The sequence below is a fragment of the Eurosta solidaginis genome, chromosome 4 (genome assembly GCF_040869045.1).
Source record: "Eurosta solidaginis isolate ZX-2024a chromosome 4, ASM4086904v1, whole genome shotgun sequence".
Classification (NCBI taxonomy): domain Eukaryota; kingdom Metazoa; phylum Arthropoda; class Insecta; order Diptera; family Tephritidae; genus Eurosta; species Eurosta solidaginis.
In genome coordinates this window covers 174,170,282-174,192,689 of record NC_090322.1, presented here as the reverse complement: position 1 = coordinate 174,192,689, position 22,408 = coordinate 174,170,282, and the positions used below count along the sequence as shown (strand labels likewise).

Sequence of the window (22,408 nt, the reverse complement as noted above, 5' to 3'; positions counted from 1 at the left end):
GGAGTATAATCGCGGCTAAGTTGCCAAGTTTACGCCAAGTCAAGTCAAGTCTATGCTAAGTATCACTAATGGGGGCTTTAACCATTTACTCGATTTTTCCCTGACAAATAAAGCAGGCAGGGTTGTACCGAGACTGGTGCAAGCGGTGCGGCGCACCAGGGCCCCAGATCCGAGGGGCCTCCAAACCCCAAAGTCGCAAAAGTTTCACCGAAAAATATATAGGTACACTAAATTATGGGAAACATTTTTTTTTTTTTATTTTATTCAAATACTAATCCAAAAGCAGATATCGGGATGGACGTCTAGGATAGAATTTGAGCAAAATACCGTATTCTACACATACCAAACGTTGATTTAGACCATCCACTAAAAATTCTCGGCTTCGCCTTGGATTTTTAACAGTGGATGAGCGAAAATCTATGTTCGAATGTGCCGATTGAGCTACTATTAGTATCTGAAAATTATATGATTATTGAAAGATTTTAAGCCCTTTAATATATAATCGTGTAAATGGACACAATGAAATTCCACATATATACGAACGACTCGAGACTCGAGAACCGTGCACGCAGATTATATTAAAACCTAGTAGGAAGTAGAGGGACCCATAACTCGCAACACGCGTTGAAGTTATGATGTTTCTGAGGTTTTACATTGAGTATTAGTCATTAATTTGCTAGTCAAATGTAGTGATATAAGAATACTTATTTTTTTGTAACGCTGATCACTTGTGATTAGCGATACAAGTAGTACGACACTTTGGCTGTAAAAAAGCGTAAAGAAACTATGTATGCAACATAATATAAAAATACCCTACAAGCAAAACCTTTTGTGTCCTATAACCTTTTTTTAGTACAAGGGCCTCCTGTGAATTTTGCACAAGGGCCCCACGACGTCCGGTACGGCACTGAAAGCAGGACAGTTTCTGTCTCGTTTCGTTGACTGCCGACAAAATTGGAAGCATCAAGGAATGCCATATGGGTCTTCACTTGATCATTTCATGGGAAGGTAATTAGTATAGTGTATATATAGTATATACCGAAATGTCAAAAGAAAAAATAATAATTTGGGTACATTCGATTTTTGATTACAAAAACAAAAACTTTTAAACGGCAATATATCGGCTGTATGTTTGTAAGTGTACCCAGTCTGTATTAGCAATATAGGAGTATTACATACATACATGATCATACTAAAAAAGAGATAAACACATTTTCAATATATTGCTTACCAGAAGTGCGGAGAAATTTCTTCATCTTTCTCTCGAAGCCAACAATAAAGCTAAATTTATAAAAATAATAAAAATTACAGAATATGTATTTCCTCAAGCGTCCGTAAAGCAGATGAAAACCTTGATGCCTAAAGAATCGAATCGATTTAAAAAAAAATCGATTCTACATTTCTAAAAAAAAGATCGATTAAACCGATTCAGAATCGAATCGAAATCCAGCTTGAAGCTGCAACACCTGAACACAGCTTGATATACGTATGTGACCATGCCTTAACTATCTATAATAAATCAGTTAAGTGAACGGTAAAAAAGCACGAAAATTTTTATAAAGACTCGTTAAATTAATTAAGTTGTGTGTTGTTTAATTAATTAAGTTATAATTAAGAAAATCGCTTTGGATTTAATTTTAATCTCAACGTTATAACTGTTATTTTTATATCGTAACGGCAGACCAGCCATTTTGCATGATCAATTCCCCTTGGTGAGTTTATCCTAAAAGTGTGCTTTAAATTTTATTCTTCAGCAAATCTTTTGCGTCTAAGTGCAGTTTTTTTTCACAATAATCACAAATTTCTACAGAAAATCGCGAATAAATTGTATTGTTCAGACGCTACCAGTGAATTAAATGAGAGTGGCTTTATTTAGATAAGTGATCTATAAATAAAATTTTACGAACGCTGATTTTAGTAAGCAATGTCTAATTCGTCGTTTATGTCCAGTTTGGACGCGCACTCTTCTGCTTGTTGGTCGCCAAGAAGCTGGTCTACTTCCTCAACCGCTGACAGTTCACCAAATTCCAGCTTGTCTAGAACAGAAGAGCTCTTCGAAAAAGCAAAATCTTTACCAGCTATTTTGGAAAATGGACGCAAAGTATTTGGTCCACCACTTGATTATGTCGGTGCACGCCCTTCTTACAAATGCGAATTGTATGTAGCCAAATTGCCCAAGTCATTGGATGAGGTGCGTTTTATCGCTTGGCTATTTCGTTGTGGTGTTGTTTATGAAATGCGTCTTATGATGGAATCATTCGACATGACGCGCGGTTATGCATTTGTACGTTACACTCAAGAATATGAAGCTTTGGCAGCATATGAATTATTGAATTTTGTGTTCCTTAATGGGGAACGTTTGAGTGTATATCGTTCGCAAGGAAAGAATCGTCTATATATAAGTAACATCCCAAAGCAATTACCTCTTGAATTGCTTGAAAGTGGATTTAAGAAAGCTTTTCGTGATATGGAACATTGTACAGCGCATGCATCAAGAGCTGATGAGGCAGCAAAGGGTGAACTGAACCGTGGGTATGCTTTTATTGAATTTTATGATCATGAAACAGCTTTGGAAGCAAAAAAGCGTACAACACCCGGACGTATGCGTATGTGGGGTAATGACTTGAAAGTGCAGTGGGCTAAACCAAAATCAATAGTTGACAATAATGCTGGACAAAAGGTAAGTGATTTGTAGAGAGGGAGTATGATTTGTTTGTTTCCTTTTTGTCTGATTTATTGAACACTTTAGAAGACGCGCTCGATATGGCAGCAACCGAGGTATGTATAAATGTATGTACATATACATACATATTACATCCTAAACCAAAAATAGTCCACTAAAATTGAATTGAGTTGATCAAGCATGAGTTTATATAAACTTACGTTATTTTAATACTATAAAGAAACATTGCACATAAAGCTACAATTTTTTCAGTTTATATTCAGAAAGTTATTTTATTATTTTATTTATAACATTAGCTTACAACACAAATCTTATAGGCTAATTTTGTTAGGAGCTATAACAACAAGGCTTTAAGATGGTTAGGTAATTCTCTATGACAGCATGACACTTTGACACGCGTGGCAGGTATGCCTTTCGTAAGAGGCGACTAAAATACCAAATTCAAGGGGTTGTGTAGCGCAACCCTTTCAGGTTGCCAGCGCAATATATAGCTTCTTCAAACCCAATTGTCAACCTCACCTATCCGTGGCGAATCCTGTTTCATTAACAGCCGAACTCTGGCGACCCCAAACTCCTCATGGATCTAGGGGTTGGGAGGGCGTGAATGTCAAGAAGGTCGCATGTGGTCATAACAAATCGTTCCCGAGATGGTCGGGCTTGGTAACGGATCTGCATTCGGCAAAGAACCATGAACATCGATAACACTCCCCAAGGCCTTCGGGTAGTGTTCTTATGGCTACAACAATGCTTTTTGGACGTGTATTAAGAGTGTCATGCCGTCAGGCCCGTCGAGTAGGGAGGGGGAATGGGGGATTCCCCCCGGGCACGGGGTTTCTGAGAGGCCCGCGAGTTAGAGGTACTAAGACGTTTTTTAATTCAAGAAATAATTTGGTTGTTCCATGTGCAATTTTTAAGCCGAATTTCAAAAGCAACGAATATCTGCATTTCGTTTAATTAACTTAGTGACAGAGCCCAGCAACTGGGTCTTTGTTATCGGAAAACCAACTTCACCCAATTCTAGAATCCATTGCTCCAGATACATCTCTTTAGAGCTTGTCAATACAGTTGGACCCCCTATTTTGCCTGGATTTTTAATGTGTCTAATATCGTTGTTTTTGGAACCTTGTATGTTTTCGCAGCCTGGTTTATGCTCATTTTTTTCTCTTATCTCTTGTAACGCTTTTTCTATATTCTCCTGCGAATACTTCAACTTTTTCTTTTTATCCATGACGACTAACCTGGAAAAAATACATGCGATAACAAGCACACAAAAACCAAAAGCAACGGAGTTGGACGGAAACAGGACAGCGAAATAAATCTTATCCAGATTCCGACGAAACCCAAATTTACCTAATAAGTCCTCGAATCCGAGTTTTATTCTAATTTTTTAGCACGTTTCTACTTCCACGGACTTAAAAGAATCTAACAATATAGTAATTATGCAATTATATCTAATAAACTTAAAGTAAACGACTTTAAAAGCCGATTGATTTTTCGAAATGAATTGGAAATAAAGCGAAAAAATTAAAGAAAAAAAAACTTTTTTAAAAATAAGCTTTTATTATTTTGGTTAATAAAATTAACTAAAAAGTAAACAATAAATTAACTCTAAAGAAATATAACACTTTATAAGTTCATTGTAAGCTTAAACGATAATTAGGCTTTTTCGTCTGCGACAAAAAAATTCTATATTGTACATAATTATATATTTTTAACATTAAAACTTTACACCTAAATTAATAAATCTTACAGTTTATATCACAGTCCAAATTGTTCTAAAAAAAAACCTGTTAAATTTTGATGGTATAATTAAGAACATTTAGGATCTCTTTTTCTTGCTATCGCAATGTAACACGCTTTTATTAGAACAATTAGGACTGTGATATAAACTGTAGGCTTTAATAATTTAGGTGTAAAGTTTTAATGTTAAAAATATATAATTATGTACAATATAGAATTTTTTTGTCGCAGACGAAAAAGCCTAATTATCGTTTAAGCTTACAATGAACTTATAAAGTGTTATATTTCTTTATAGTCAATTTATTGTTTACTTTTTAGTTAATTTTATTAACCAAAATAATAAAAGCTTATTTTTAAAAAAGTTTTTTTTTCTTTAATTTTATTTTTTACTTTTTAGTTCGTTTTATTAACAAGTAATAGAAGCTTGTTCTTAGAAAAGCCTTTTTCTTAAACTTAATTTAAATATGAATTTTTTTTTTATTTTTAGTAGGGTAAATTATTATGGCTTTGGCCGTGTAAATTATTATGGTGTATTTGTATATTTTAGATTTAATGCACAATTAATATGTGTGTGTTTGAGCGGCCAAATAATAACAGTAGTATTGCTAACGTGCTGCTTAGTTGATGGAATGTCGCTAATTTCCTAGCGATGATCAGCAGATTGTCAATATTTCGTTCAACGGACGCGCGAAATTGCCACATCTGCTCAAATTTTCCAAGATTTTCCAATCTTGATTTAACTTAAGCTGTTATGCCAATATTTTTCAGCCAGCTTTTTTCAAATAGGTAATTTTTCCAAAAGCAAAATAAATTACAGAAAAGATTACAGAGTTAAACAGCCTTAAAAATTCAGCTATGTTGGTTATACACAGAAATACAGCAGAGGGTTGTGTCTCCGCTTTTCGCAAGCGTTGAGATTCACCACGCGTGACACGCGTGATTCACCACCTCCAAATATCACAATCCACGGATAGGTACCGGCGGGTTTGTATGGGACTTAGGCTGTTATGCCAAAGTAAATACAAATCTTTGCCGATAACTGTGTTATCGATTAATTTATCGAACTCTAACAAAGTAATATTGCATTGTCATCGGAGTTATATATGTGTGCAAAATTTCAGCTCAATCGGACACCGGGAAGTGTATCAAATTTAACTTGCAAGATTCCATTACAGACAACAAAAGTGAAACTAAATAAAAGCTTATAAAATAGAGCAAACTAACGTAAATTACAAAAAATCCACTAAAGTAAATAGGTCGGATACCGGTATATTATATATAAAATATCTTAAATGAATAAGTAAATAAGCACTAAACACTCACAAAATAACATAAAAAAATATTAAATTAGTTTAAGTTACAAACTTGCAAATTTCTGTTACTGACCAAATGGTCGGTATTAAGAATGTTAATATTTTTAGAGCCCCTCATTACGTCCACAATTAATTGACCCATTAATATATTAAGATAATCAAATTTTTCTTGCATATTAAAATTTAAAGACGTTAAAACACTAATAAATCAATAAATGTCAAACTTACCGCTGAATAGTTTAAAAAAATCTTACTTCTTATTTTGGCAGATTTATGTTTTCTTCGCATCAAATTTGATGCGAACTGTACTGCTGCGTAGCTTTTAATTAACTGACAGAGTATCCGTTAAAGTTTGAAACTCAAGTTTTAACAATTGACGCACGATGATTTCTCGAATTGTGTGGGGTCCGTTTTACGGCTTTGTAGCTATTTTTTATATGTTTAAACCAATAAAAACTAAAATGGTCGGATAGAGGAGGCCGGTCGGTAAACGGTGCCTTTACGTTAACGGTTATTGTTTTATGTTTAAACTTTTTCTATATCTAGTGAGCAGTTTATATTTCAATTTGGGTAAATATCCATTGGCCAAAGCTCGTTGTTTTCGAAATATGAATTTTTGAATATTAAACTTTTTTTCGCCATATATTGATGCGGTACATATCAGCATACAAGGCGATCAATGCCAAATGCTTAAAATTAATTAAAATATCACATTTATTATTGAAAACATTCATTTGTTGTCATTTTTTACTATGGAAAGTGTCTGGCAATGAGGCTAGTGGCTTCTTATATCGTGACGAAGACCATATACATATGAAAATCAGTCTTTATAAAATGACGAAAGAAAGGTCTATTTTTCTGCAAAATTTTTGCACGATATCTGTTAAAGCCACCATGACTCAGTTTTATAATAGACCAACGATCCTGCTTCAGTTGGAAATATGCACTGACGAAATTTCAACTTTTATAAAATGATAAAGGTCTGGCAGTCACGGGCTCTTAGGCTATTACGATTCATATAAAGAGAAGACATTTTTTTTAGATATTTTTTGTTTTAAAAAGAAGAAATGTTTTATGTTATTTTTTCTTTTAAAAAGAAGAAATTTTTTGTTATTTTTTCTTTTAAAAAGCAGATATTTGTTATGTTATTTTTTTAAGTTCATTGAAAATAAAACTGCGAATGCACTGATCTAAAAAACAAATTATCTGCAGCCTTTTTTTGCAAAATTATTAAAATTGCACTATTTTCAAAATAAAATAATTCAATTAAAACACTACGCGAGGTAAGCCAACATTTAGATGGATATTTTTTCTTTTTATTTCCGAACGAATGCTCAAATTCGAAGCATCATCAAGTTGCATTTTTACGCTATCGATTTCAACAACAAATAATTTGGTGCACTTATTCCCTTTTTCCACTGAAACTCTTAACAATAAAAACGTATTTGTATCATATTAACAGGTTATGTGAACTAGAGGTATACGCCGCCGCCGCCGATTAGGGTCGTTTTTCGCACGCCGCCGCCGCCGAAAGTCAAAAATATCGGCGCGGCGGCGGCGGAGTCCGGCGCGTTACTTACTATATTTTCTACTCGTTTAAGACTGTTTATGCCATTTATTGTTCATGTCGAAAATTGGTCGGATATGGTCGAAAGTGGTATCAACGGATGCGCATAACTGCCAGTTATAAGAGACTAATTGCGAAATTTAACTTGTTCTAAATGTTCAAAAGTTATTTAAAAAACAGGCGTTTTCGATGTCAGCTTAACACGGACTTTCCATCACCCAATTCACCATGTTATTAAAACAAAACACTAAAAGAAAAGTTATATAATAAATTTATATGCTCACTTTGAATATTTTTTTCAAAAAATTAATAATGAACAATGAATTCAAATAAAATTACCCAAGGCGTTTCAAATTGTTTTCAGATTGTCCTCAGGTTGTAAAAAAAAACCAAAATACCCCAAAAAAAAGCCGATTTTTTTTTTAAATATTATATTGCGATTGGCTGAAAAAATAATCGAAATCAGTGATGCAAAATCCTTTAGTAGGTTCTAGGGGCATAAACAGTCAATTGAAATGATTCTTACCTCATACTTAAGTTGAGGATATATGTATGTATGAGAAGGGTTTGAAAAATCGTCTGGGCTTACGTTCAAACATCTGTTGTTTATTTGCGAAACTATACAATAGCGTCTGAAATCCTAATTTTGATACTCATACTTCATCCTTCACGACACAAGTCTCCCGCTTTGACATTTCCTAAAGTTATTGGCCCTATCCAAAACTAGTTCCTTGGAGTGAATCACATTCATTATAGCATATCAACCAAGTTTAAATATCACCTACACGTTACGACTCCTTTTGCAAATGTGAATACGTAGGCACATATACTTACCTGGTGAGGCTTTGTCCTTCGTAAGAACACTCAAAGTGGTGAAGCAAAAGCTTTCCGAAGACAGTCGAACTAATGACCGTGTGTGCTACTACCCTAACGTAGTGGACATTCGAACTAGTCTGAAAACTGAAGCTACGCGGTCATCCATAATGAGCTCTTATATCATAAGGCCGGAAAACAGCAGTAAACATCTTTCAACTTAAAATCGGTCGACTGGCATTCTAAAATATCGTTTTGATTTAAGCAAGACTATTGAAATCAGTGTTGTGAACACAAACGTCTGCAAACTTTGGTCTACATTTTAAAAATTTTATCCAGGGTCCTTGTAAAATTTTAATCATGCAGATGCGCAGAGGATTATACGATTTTCACCCATTACGCAATGACTTCCACTTAGATTGCTTATGATTTCGAGGGCGGCATCCTTGGCCGAATAGTCACTCCCTAACGCTTCATGGCGTTTCTCTGGTGTAACTCGGCAGCATAGCGCGGGGCTACACCTAGAGCTTCTAGGAAAGAGAAGTAGACGAAGGTATGAGTTCGAAGTCGCTGTCCTATAAGTGCGTAAAGCTGGCAGACCCAAGTGCTCAAAAATAAGTTTAAGTTGTTTGAGAATTAAGTGCATTTTAGGTGCTATTTATGGCCACAAAAGATAATTTAGGTGCTCATTTGGTTTTCGAGATATTCGCAAAAAAGTGTGGGTCTGCTAGGTTAACGTCATGCTAGCAGACCCACAACTTAAATTTCATTTTATTTTAAATAAAAACAAGTAAGGAAGGTTAAGTTCGGGTGTAACCGAACATTACATACTCAGTTGAGAGCTATGGTGACAACATAAGGGAAAATAACCATGTAGGAAAATGAACCGAGGGAAACCCTGGAATGTGTTTGTATGACATGTGTATCAAATGAAAGGCATTAAAGAGTATTTTATGAGGTAGTGGGCCATAGTTCTATAGGTGGACGCCATTTAGGGATATAGCCATAAAGGTGGATCAAGGTTGACTCTAGAATGCGTTTGTACGATATGGGTATCAAATGAAAGGTATTAATGAGTATTTTAAAAGGGCGTGGACCTAAGTTCTATAGATGGACGCCTTTTCGAGATATCGCCGTAAAGATGGACCAGGGGTGACTCTAGAATGCGTTTGTACGATATGGGTATCAAATGAAAGGTGTTAATGAACATTTTAAAAGGGAGTGGGCCTTCGTTTTATAGGTGTTCGCCTTTTCGAGATATCGCCATAAAGGTGGACCAGGGGTGACTTTAGAATTTGTTTGTATGATATGGGTATCAAATGAAAGGTGTTAATGATTATTTTAAAAGGGCGTGGGGCTTAGTTCTATAGGTGGACCCCTTTTCGAGATATCGCCATAAAGGTGGACCAGGGGTGACTCTAGAATTCGTTTGTGCAATATGGGTATCAAACGAAAGGAGTTAATGAGTATTTTAAGAGGGAGTGGGCTTTTCTGGACCAGGGGCGACTCTAGACTTTGTTTGTACGATATGGGTATCAAATGAAAGGTGTTAATGAGTATTTTTAAAAGGGAGTGGGCCTTCGTTCTATAGGTGTTCGCCTTTTCGAAATATCGCCATAAAGGTGGACCAGGGGTGACTCTAGAATGAGTTTGTACGATATGGGTATCAAATTAAAGGTATTAATGAGAGTTTTAAAAGGGAGTGGTGGTAGTTGTATATGTGAAGGCGTTTTCCAGATATCGACCAAAATGTGGACCAGGGTGACCCAGAACATCATCTGTTGGATACCGCTAATTTATTTATATATGTAATACCTGCCAAGATTTTAAGGGTTTTTTATTTCGCCCTGCAGAACTTTTTCATTTTCTTCTACTTAATATGGTAGGTGTCACAACCATTTTATAAAGTTTTTTCTAAAGTTATATTTCGCGTCAATAAAGCAATCCAATTACCTTACCATATTTCATCCCTTTTTTCGTATTTGGTATAGAATTATGGCATTTTTTTCATTTTTCGTAATTTTCGATATCGAAAAAGTGGGGGTGGTCATAGTCGGATTTCGTTCATTTTTCATGCCAAGATAAAGTGAGTTCAGATAAGTACGTGAACTGAGTTTAGTAAAGATATATCGATTTTTGCTCAAGTTATCGTGTTAACGGCCATGCGGAAGGACAGACGGACGACTGTGTATAAAAACTGGGCGTGACATCAACCGATTTCGCCCATTTTCACAGAAAACAGTTAACGCCATAAAATCTATGCCCCTACCAAATTTCAAAAGGATTGGTTAATTTTTGTTCGACTTATGGCGTTAAAAGTATCCTAGACAAATTAAATGAAAAAGGGCGGAGCCACGCCCATTTTTAAATTTTCTTTTATTTTTGTATTTTGTTGCACCATATCATTACTGGAGTTGAATCTTGACATAATTTACTTATATACTGTAAAGATATTAAATTTTTTGTTAAAATTTTACTTTAAAAAAAAATTTTTTTTAAAAGTGGGCGTGGTCCTTCTCCGAGTTTGCTAATTTTTATTAAGCGTACATATAGTAATAAGAGTAACGTTCCTGCCAAATTTCATCATGATATCTTCAACGACTGCCAAATTACAGCTTGCAAAAGTTTAAAATTACCTTCTTTTAAAAGTGGGCGGTGCCACGCCGATTGTCCAAGATTTTACTAATTTTCTATTTTGCGTCATAAGTTCAACTGATCTACCAAGTTTCGTAGCTTTATCGGTCGTTTGTAATGAATTATCGCACTTTTTCGGTTTTTCGAAATTTTCGATATCGAAAAAGTGGGCGTGGTTATAGTCCGATATCGTTCATTTTAAATAGCGATCTGAGATGAGTGCTCAGGAACCTACATACCAAATTTCATCAAGATACCTCAAAATTTACTCAAGTTATCGTGTTGTTAACGGACGGACGGACGGACGGACATGGCTCAATCAAATTTTTTTTCGATCCTGATTATTTTGATATATGGAAGTCTATATCTATCTCGATTCCTTTATATATGTACAACCAACCGTTATCCAATCAAACTTAATATACTCTGTGAGCTCTGCTCAACTGAGTATAAATATATCAAAATTAGGAGCTATTTAGGTGCTTTTTAGGGCCACAAAATGTAATTTAGGTTTTCATTTCGTTTTCGAGATATTGGCAAAAAAGTGTGGGTCTGCTAGGTTAACGTCAAGCTAGAAGACCCACAACTTAAATTTCATTTTATTGTAAATAAAAAATATATCAAAATTAGGAGTTATTTAGGTGCTTTTTAGGGCCACAAAATATAATTTAGGTTTTCATTTCGTTTTCGAGATATTCGCAAAAAAGTGTGGGTCTGCTAGGTTAACGTCAAGCTAGCAGACCCACAACTTAAATTTCATTTTATTTTAAATAAAAAATATACCAAATTAGGAGCTATTTTGATGCTTTTTAGGGCCACAAAATATAATTTAAATAATAATAAAACCTAAATTATATTTTGTGGCCCTAAAAAGCACCTAAATAGCTCCTAATTTTGATATATTTTTTATTTAAAATAAAATGAAATTTAAGTTGTGGGTCTGCTAGCTTGACGTCAACCTAGCAGACCCACACTTTTTGCGAATATCTCGAAAACCAAATGAGCACCTAAATTATCTTTCGTGGCCCTAAATAGCACCTAAAATGCACTTAATTCTCAAACAACTTAAACTTATTTTTGAGCACTTGGGTCTGCCAGCTTTACGCACGTCAGTCCTATAGCTTCTGTACTGGCATATGGTGTGAGGGTCAGAAGGCGTGGTAGCGACTGGTTGTAAGGATTGCTACTGTTCGCACATCGGGAATTGTAGCTCTTAAAAATAGCCGAAAACATTGGAGGCGCCCTGCGCTACGAGAGTCATGAGTATTAATAGCAACCGTAAGTCGCCTTTGTGCGTGACCGCCAAGGAGCCACAAATGATTTAAAGAAATTGTGTTTGCGACCATTGCTAGGAGTTAACCCTAGGTGAAACTACGCTTTGCACGAGATATGCAGACAAATTGTGGTTATTTTATGTATCTTTATTTCTTTTCAGCAGACGCAGCAGTACCAATTCCAAAGACCGGGGTTAGGTTCGAAGCCTCTCTGGAGTAAGTGAACGAGGGACAATCCCTCCGCAAGGAGCTACTCCTTAAATATTTTGAACGGTCTGCGAGATCTTGAGGCAAAAACCCCGGATCTTTCCGAAATGGCCAACACGTTGATTTCCTTAAATACATACAAACAAAACCTTTCCTAAATATTATTTTTTTAAATAGAAAAATCAAGCTTTTTAAAGTAAGAACACCGGCGTACGCCGGCGCGCCGTCTACACCGCCGCCTACGCCGCCGCCTCCGGTATATAATAGAGCCTACGCCGCCGATAAAGCGATCGGCGTAAACCTCTAACGTGAACACATACACTTACATACTAACATAATATATTTACAAATTGTAAAAGGAGCAATTTTAGTTTTGAGTTTTGTTGTAACAACTAGTTTTAAAGTCAACGTCAACTGTTCTGTCCTTTTTCTCCATTTAAAATTTTTGGACTCATTCCCTTTATCCACTGAACGACTCAATTGCAACTCTTATGCTTGGTTTTTCAGTCCGAGTTTAAACTCCAGTTAAAGTTGACTAGAGTTTTACCTTGCCACATTGTTCTATAACAAACAATTTTGCGCTCATCTCAGCTTAAGCGGCGGAAGTGGCAGGGTTAAACTCTAGTCAACTTTAATGGAGTTTAAAGTTGGACTGAAAAACCCGGCCTTAATACTAAATGCAAATTCTGAATATGAGTTGTAACTTTCTGAATATCAATTGTAACGTTCTGAATATAAAATGAATTTTATGAATATGAATTGCAATTTTCTGAATATGAATTGCATTTTTCTGAATATAAACTAAAAAGGTATAGTTGAGTTATGGCTCCTTTTGGTTTAGGGCGCATTAGATGTGTGTACCTATACTTGGTTTTATGTAACGACGCCTGAGTGAAGAATCATCTTGTCTGTCAGTTTAGAAACGTCCTATAACAGAATTTGATTGAAGAACAACCCATTTCAGTATTTGCTTCTAAAATTATTATTATTATTAATTGTTCTGGAAGCACTGCGACCTTTGTGCAGATCTATTGTGCAAGACCTTTCAGCCTAATTTTGTATCTGGAGGCTCTTGATGTATCTAAGTACCTCTTCAGGCTTTTTACTCCATATCACATAGGGATTAAGAGTCCCACCACCTAGATGGGATAGTCTCTGCCTAGCTAGAGCGACGCATTCGCAGAGAATGTGAACCGGCGTTTCATCATCCAGCTCACAGAAACGACAAATTTGGGTATCAGATAGATTTAATTTACTTAGGTTTTATCGTAGACCGCAGTGTCCCATGTAGTACCCAGTAAGAGTTCTTAGGTCCTCCCTACTTAGGTTAATGAGTTTGGCTGATACTTTGGTTGCCGGAAGTATAAACAGTTTGGCCTGCCTTTGCCCTGGGCAATCAATCCAGTGACGTCTGAATTGTTTAGTTTCCCAGTTACTTATAGTTTCCCTGGTGTGTGCTTTTGTGAGTCCACAAAAGGGCTCTGGACCATAGAATGCTGATGTAGCACCCTGCTTTGCTAGGTAATCTGCATGGTCATCACGTTCATGTCCCTGATGTCCGGGAACCCATCCCAACATATCCTTGTTTTTGGCTCCCAGGGCATTAAGGATTTCAGTGCATTCATCCAACAGCTTAGATGTAACTATGTAGGCACGCAGTGCTGCCTGGTTGTCCGACATAATGTAGATGCTCTTCGATGTTGAGCCTCTCCGCAGACATTCTCTACCACAGGCCTCTATTGCATGAATTTCTGGCTGAAATATGGAGGGGTAACATCCCATTGGTATCGATTTTTTGAAGTTTGGCCCATAGATGCCAGCTCCCGTTCTTCCGTCATCGAATTTCGATCCATCCGTGTACCAGACCTCTGAGTCAGGGTCGTTATAAGGATTCCCTATTTCCCAGTGGGTCGTGTCCACAATGGACACTTCAAAGTTCCGTGAGATTCTGAGCTTAGGGGACATTACGTCACGCAGTTGTAATGAGGGATTTCCTATGAATTTTCTTATTATTTTCATATGCTCTATCATATTTCCTTCCTTCAACTCAGAAATATTTGGAAGTCTTAGTGCACCTAGTGTTGCCTCTTTCTCTATCAGAATAGGGAAGGGAGGTATTCCCACTAAAGCACTAAGTGCGTCAGCAGGGGCGGTTCTCATCGCACCCGTTATGCCAACGCAAACTAATCGATGCAGTTTGCTTAGTTTAGCCGTTGCCCTTCTTTGCGTGGCCTTCTGCCTCCAAACTAGAGAAGCATAGGTGTCTATTGGCCTTACGACAGTATTAAATGTCCAATATACCATTTTTGGACAAATCCCCCATGTTTTGCCGTAGAGACGAGTACAGGCGAAGAAAGCTTTTGTTGCCTTGTTTAGGATAGCATCCAAGTGAGCATTTCACGTGAGGGTTCTATCCAGTGTGACCCCTAGATATTTAGCCTCCATTGAGAATTGTATTCTAAAATGCCCTATCTCATCACGTTTTTTCATCAACGTCCTACATATTTCAACGTTGTTGAATAACATTTTGAGATAGAGCAGGTATACAAACATTCCTGAGGTAGTCCATTGTTCAAACAAATTCTCAAGACAGGACATTTCTTTAAAGTTTGCTAAAATGGTGCGCTGTCGAAACTGCATGAAAGGGTGCTTTTCCACTTAGCAGTCGATATCTTCTTTTAAGATTTTTAATAAATGTTTTTCCTTCCAGTTGTCAAAATGATTACTGCGCCAAATTACGTTTATTCTGTTTGGCTAATAATTGGTGCATACCTTTGGTTGTTTACGGACGTTGCATTCGTCAAAAGGGCGTTCAATATGGTGGTGTAAGTATAGTGGCTACACATACTATTTGACGTGGAATTCGAATCGCGAATTGAAGCAATCTCGTTGAAATGGTGAACTAACTCTAGAATCGTGAATAAGAAAATTTAGAAATTGTGAAAACTTAATTGCAATGGACATTTAAAAAAATCGTTAAAGACGCTATCTGCACAAACATACATCCATATGTACACCGAAATGTAAAAAAAAAATCGTAACTACTTACATATTGAACTAACTTAATATCTGCTATAGTGTTAGTGACACTATCTAAAAAAAATGAATAAATACTTGGCACGATGTACCTTGCAGGAGATTTAGCCCGAGTTTCTCTTCCATTTTGTGTCCTTTTTTTAATTTTGCCTACAAATTAATGAGACGAGACTTACATATTTTTAAACGATTCCAAACGGCTAATTGAGAAGCTTTTCATGACAGAAAACACTTGGCGCGTTTGCCAAACCACTGCCTAGGGGAGACCTCCTCTGGGAAAACTTTTTAATTGATCTCTAACAAAATATCAAAGTTGACAAATTAAATTTTAATAAAAAGGCACGGATGAGGTGTTCGAAACCAAAGAGCAATCAATACGCGACTTATAAAAAGTTCTTAGATAATTCACAAAAATTGCCAAGTTGTTATTATTGTTGTAGCAGAGCTTAGCCTCATCAACAAGGTGCGATCACTCACAAATTCCTTGGAAACTCCCAGTTTCAGCTGGGTTGGAACAGAGTGCCTAGTTTTAAATGGAGGTACATTTTAAAATGATACTTACGACATTCTAGCAGTTATGAAAGGACAAACACATACAGTCAAAAAATCACAGTTTTCGGCCTAGATTTGAAGTTGGATGAATAAAAAAAAATGTAAGGCGCGAATAACCTCCGATGCGATTTTAGGCCGAGCTTCTCTTCCAATTTGCGTCGTACTCCTTTTGATTTTTCCTAGAAATTGGCGGGACGAGACCTACATGTTTTATGCCGACTCCAACGGGAACTGCAAGGCAGATGAGTTTACTGAGAAGCTTTCCATGGCAGAAATACACTCGGATTGCTTGCCAAATCACTGCCGAAGGGCGACCCCGCTTAGAAAAACATTCTTCTAATTGAAAAAAAACTTGTTTCTAAAATCTTGATGTTGCTTTGCCCTAGGCGTGAACCCAGGATCCTCTCTGTGGTAGGCGGAGCACCCTACCACCGCACTACGGCGGCCGTCGATGGCTAGCTGTTTGTAAATATTGTGTTTTGATCTGAAAAAAGTGATTTAGTGCGTTTTGGTTCGAAATGCTTTGATCTATTGCAATTTGGATTGGAACTTGGTGGATTTTGAACACTTTGGTGTATTTGCTATTGTAATGTATTTTGGGAAATTCTTTATAATTATGCACCTTCTGCTAACGTTCGAACCGCTAAACTGTTGAATAAATAACTCCAATATTCAGTATTGCAAAATAGTCTTTATAATACTCCTTTGGGAGTAGTACTTCACAATTATACTTCACTTCACAACTAATAGCAAGTTTAAATCAAACTAATTAGTTATTAATCAGCTTGCGCTGCTTTTATACTCTCAGTTGCCTCGTTCTCCTAAGATCTAGACTTTTTACGAACATGGAACAGTTGTATCACATACCTGTTTATTTAGCTATATGCGAGAGTATGTGTGTGTATGAGTAACAACTTCCACTCTAAGCTGATGACTACATGTGCGTATGCGAGATATCTCTTCACTTCGAGCTCCTGGTTATGTGTGTCGAATAATCTTCGTTGCCTTGTACATAATCGTGGCTGCTTGCTTTAATGTGTACATGTACATAACTGTGGCTGCTTGCTGTTTTTATTGTTGTGATTATTTACTAACAGCATAGTGATGCTAAAATTCGCCACAGTATTTATAGAATGAAAGGTCCGGTGCCATTACTTCAGCGACCCTGGTTGGATCAGCGAAATGGTTGAATTATCTGTACTATTTTTGTCATATGAGTACTCCAATATGAAGTACATGGCCCACATCCAGCTTTGCTTGCGAGTAGTGCATGGGGTAATTTTTTGGGGTTTTTTGTAAAGTTCGCGGTTCACGCGGTGTTCCATGGACTTTTCTGAACGACTATTCCGAGCTGATGTAGATGATTCGAGCATATCGCATGGCAAGGCATGTCGTAATGCGAATTGGACCACATTTTTTAAACGTATGACTATCAGTTTTGGTGTACTCTTATACTCTTTAAATATTCCTCAAGTGCTCCTTAAAATCCCCTTAAGGAGTATGCCAGTACTCCATTCACATAAACGTAATAAAATTTTCAACTCAAGAATTGTAAGACAATGGCTATTGTTTTATGTTTCACTTCTCGTAAAGATTATAACATATGTAAGTTTCAGAAAGTGAAGTAAAAGCCCGCCAATATAAAAATATTAAGGGTGCAGTTTTTGCGTTTTGGTTTGGAACTCCTCAGATATAGTGCCTAATTGCAATTTAGTAAAGTTTTTAATTTTTTTTTTATTTATGTTTCTAATATTCATTCATCGGACTTATCATTTTACATTACCATGCTTTCGATAACGGAACATGTGTACATATGCAACTATGTATTTTACTAATCCAAACTTAATTTTAATACAGATCCTATTAAAAGATTCCACTACTGGGGAATACAGTTGCATGCTGATGGAAGTGACAGTCGAGCCTGAAATTCAAGATGTGCACGTTGCAATGTGCGAAGCTGCCACACAACTGATTGAACAAAATAACGGCTTTCCAAAACAACACTATCTTCTACGATTTTTAAATGGATGTCGAGCAGAAATAGGTAAACTTGCAATTATTTACCTAAGCTTCACAACTTTGCTCATTATTCAAATAATTACAGCTTTTAATTGCGCCAACAATTTAGATATTGCAGCACAGCTAGTACATTGTATGGCGCGTTTGGTCAGCTGGTCATCCATCTACGAATTAGTAACAGCTTTGCTTGTGTTGGTACAATATTCCTCAGAAAATATTGTGAATTTTTATAAGCGCAGCTTTCTAGTTATGCGGCCCTGCTTTACGCTAAGTCGACATTTGCTTAGCGCACAATTTTACAGTATCTTTCCAAAATTCCGCAACAATCAACCACTTAACTATGGTTTTAATGATACAGAAATAATACTTATTTGTTGTGAAACTAAAACAGACAAAAGTTATAATGAAAACTTCATCGGAAAAAGAGTTATGCATGACCTCAATGATACCACGAAACCGTACTACTTACATTTAAAATCGCAACGCATTCGAAACACTTTTGGTTACACCTTGCGATACATTGATTTGACACAGTTGGAGGATCGCCAGTTTTATCATCCAGAACAGCGTGTTAATACTCCACCAATATGGATAACTGGACATTCGTATCAAAAATCAATTTTCAAATAGACAAATTTATACATCTTTCAAACATTATTATTGTATTTGATTTGCAACTTGAAAGTGAAGTTAATATTTTATTTTTAAAAGTGCATAATTTATTTATTTATCAAGTGAAAAATGTATGACGTATTTTCTTTAATTGCCGCAATTATGTTCCATATATTCTTTTTTATTATATATTGTACTGTCAATTATGACTGAATGCCATAATTATGTAAAAGTATAAGCGCAAAACCTTTTAATAAATCGCCACGAGTTTCAATTAAATTGTTTTCTTTTAGTTTAAATTTTGACTTGAAAAAATATTAGTTAGGCTAAGCATAATGAAACACTGTGATTAGGTTTCATATAAGACTACTAGCGGATTATGAAGTGCGGTGTAAACCCCAGCGTAGCTTACATAAATAGCTGCTGGGAAATGCGGAAATGCAGATGTGGGACTTAAAAAAAATTTGTCTATAAAATCGAACCTTTCTGTAGAGCAAAATTTGTTCACAATTTGCGAAAATTTTTACTTAGCTTTCTAGTTTGCACATGTAAACTTGTTTTGAAGTTCATACAGATATGAACACGAAAATAGCAGTAAAAAAAATTACCAAGTATTATGTGGTTTCTTCTTTTGCTTATTTTCGTTATTTATAATAAAAACATCAAATAATCTTATCTATGCAAACCAATCCCAAAAACGTTTTCACAAAAATACGAAAATTCAAGGGTTTAAAAATCTGCCTAAAATTTTCGATTTTTTCAATTTAGATTTTAGGTTACAACAAAGGGCAAGTTAGGACTATCTCGGGAACGATTTAATATTACTACATTGAATCTTCTACCCCATCAACCACCTTAATTCCATAAGGCCCACTGTCTGAAGGGCAATTTATCTTTTTGACTTAGTTAAACTCATACCTTTTAAAATTAACTCTGAGCTAAAAATTTAATTTACCGTTCTGCAAGTGGGCTTAAGTCTCTCAAATTTTTTTCAGTAGGCCGATATAACAACAAAAATGGTTAATACATCCCAGAGCACGGGGAAAAAGTGTCAATAAAATATGACACTATGGCATCATTGCCACAAACAAAATCCAATGTTCACATCGTTTCTCCAACAGATGTCGCAGCGCTGTGAAATCAATTGGCAAGAAACAGGATAAAAGTAAAAATAATAAAGACAAAGAAACAACCGCTGTGCTAGCTGAATGGTTATAGCAGCGGCGCCTAAACGTTGCCCATGAAGGAATTTAGCAGTTCCCGAAATGGATCTATAAAACGAGCTTTGCCAGTTGTCTACATTTTTTCTTTCGTCTATTCTAATTTAAAAATTTTATCATTTAAGAAAAATTAATTATGTAGATTAGTTGAGCTGAAAGGCCGCGGTTAATGAATAAAACTTCACAAATGAAAAAAACTAATCTACATAATTAATTGCAACATTCAAGGCTACTAAATTTTATCAATATTTAAGAAAAATGATAAAATAATTATTAATAATTCAAGGTTCGATTCGAGCTCAAGGCCAGAACAATAATTTTTTCTAATGATAATCATTGTTATTTTTTAATTTTTCTAAATTTGAAAAATTTTATTTTGTTTTTGAAATAGTAAGTAGAAAATTTTTCAGACAACCTGCCATAGCTGCGCAGATAGATCGATATAACAACAAAAATTGTTGAAAATTTTTTTCCAGACGGTATTTCAGATTTTTTTTTTACATATAAAAATTAAATTATTCGCACATCATATTGGAGAAAATGTGAAACATCCTTCGGAAAAAAATGTCAAAATTCAATGCTAAGTTTGAGAGACTTATAATTTGGGTTTTTATCATTTTAGACACAAAATTCATTGAAGTTTTTTCTTAAATTAATAAAAATAAACAGAAGAAAGAAATTAATAAATTTTGTCCAGAATTTTCACTGCTATTTTCGTGCTCACAACTGTACACACACCTGCGTTTAAATAAATAGCAGCAATAATGATTTGCAAATTTTGTAACGTTATTTATTTTGCCTTAATAAAAAAAAAAAAAAAGAACGAATTGTATAAAGGAAGCCAAGAAGTTATGTTAACCAATTTCTAAAAAGCTTTTGAAAAATTTGTACAATTCGAACTTTTAAAAATCCTCACGCAAATTTACAAATGTTTTTATTTATTTGTAAGAGCTTTTTGGTCGTTCAATTTAAAGCAAAAACATTAGTTTTTCTTTTTTTCTCCGACGCGTTTCGACACGTTATTGAAGACACAAGACTATGTATTTATTTTGACAAGAAAACATAATTAGAAAATATGTTTCTAAATTATAGTACATACATACCATAACATAAATTGTAGACTGCAAATTAATTACACATTTTTACAAAAATATATACACACATTTGTATGCACAGCTGATATTATCTACATCCTCTTTGTAGTTCATTGCATTATTTATCCGCTGTTGGATTCGAAGCCCTTCCAACGTTAATCTTTTCTTTATTTTGCTTTCCACATCCATTATTCTTGTATTGTCGAAATCAGCTGAGTGATCGAATTTGTTGATGTGCTGCGCCAAGGCTGTCGTCATCTTTCTATTTTTCGCGTCTGCTTTATGTTCGCCTATTCTCACTCCCAAAGCTCGCTTCGTTGTTCCTATATATATTTTATTGCAGGGTTCGCCTTCTTTGCCATTACATGTAATTTCATAAATAACGTTGTGTTGTTGTTCCTTTTTTGTTCTGTCTTTAGTTTTTGTAAATATTGTATTAAGTGTTTGATGTGGTCGATGAGCAAAAGCTATAGTGTTGTTAGGTATGTATGTGCCTAAAGTTTTCATGTCTGTTAGTCCTGGTACATATGCTATGCCGGTAAATATTTTCTTTTGGTTATATGCTTTTGTGTTCTGGTTTGAATGTTTGCTATTGTTCATTTTTGTTGTGATCCATTTTTGTATTAGGGTGCTCGGAAATCCGTTTTTGTATAAAAAGTTCTTGATTTTAACATTGTTTTCTTTTCTGAACTCCTGGTCGCTGAGATTATAAATTTTTTCAATCAGGTTCAACGCAGTGTTTCTTTTTTGAGTCCAGGGATGATTCGAGTTAAAATTAATCATCCTGGACGAGGCTACAGACTTGGCATACCAGTTTTTTTTATGCGATTGTTGAATCTGTGGAGTTGAATATCCAAAAACGCCAACTTTTTATTTTCTTCTTCACAAGTAAATTTGATTTTTGTATGTTGGTTATTGAAGGTTTTCAATATCATTTCTACGTCCGTTTTCTTAATTATAGCAAATGTGTCGTCTAAATATTTCTTTATGTATTTTATATAGATTCCTTTTGATCTTAATTCAGCTATACTATCGTCTAGTATTTTGTCTAAGACAATGTCCGCTACAGTCGGGGATAGAGGATTCCCCATTGGCATTCCAAATATTTGCTGGTATATTATTTCGTCGCTAACAAAGTAGTTGTTGTCTCTCAAACAAAATTCTAGGACCGATAAAAATTGCTTCCTCGTAAGAGTTGTTTGGTTCTCTAGAGTTGGCCACTGTTGCATAATTGTTCGGATTGCTAAGTGGATTGGGATGTTCGTAAAGAGCGAAACGACGTCAAAGGATACCAGTATTTCGTCGTCTTCGATTCTAGTTTCTTTTAAATCTTCTTTAAGTTGTAACGAGTTCTTGATATTATAATTTTCCGAGACAATATTCTTTAATATTTTTCCAATGAATTTAGCGAGTTTGTAGCATGGGGCGTTAACTGACGATGAAATGGGTCTAAGTGGAATGTTTTCCTTGTGAATTTTTGGTAGTCCGTATAATTTAGGTGCACTAGCTGCATGGCATGTCAATAATTGTCTAGTTTTCGCGTCAATGTTCTTTTGCTTATATATTTCATTTATGAGGGCATTGTTTTTCCTTAACAACTGTTGCGTCGGGTCAATTCTCATCGTTCTATACGTTTGCTTGTCA

The 22,408-nt window shown here is 35.4% G+C and overlaps 1 protein-coding gene across 1 annotated transcript in view; it reads left to right on the top strand.

The window, feature by feature from the left end:
• LOC137250657 (uncharacterized) overlaps positions 1-18,718 on the top strand; it is a 75,697-nt gene extending 56,979 nt beyond the window's left edge. Inside the window, exons 2-6 of the mRNA XM_067783834.1 lie at positions 1,951-2,680; positions 2,750-2,778; positions 14,942-15,056; positions 17,677-17,863; positions 17,924-18,718. Of these exons, the coding sequence (XP_067639935.1) occupies positions 1,951-2,680; positions 2,750-2,778; positions 14,942-15,056; positions 17,677-17,863; positions 17,924-18,468 (1,606 nt within the window). The 3' untranslated portion in view covers positions 18,469-18,718. The remainder of the gene's footprint in view (positions 1-1,950; positions 2,681-2,749; positions 2,779-14,941; positions 15,057-17,676; positions 17,864-17,923) is intronic.
• Positions 18,719-22,408: the final 3,690 nt, after the last annotated feature.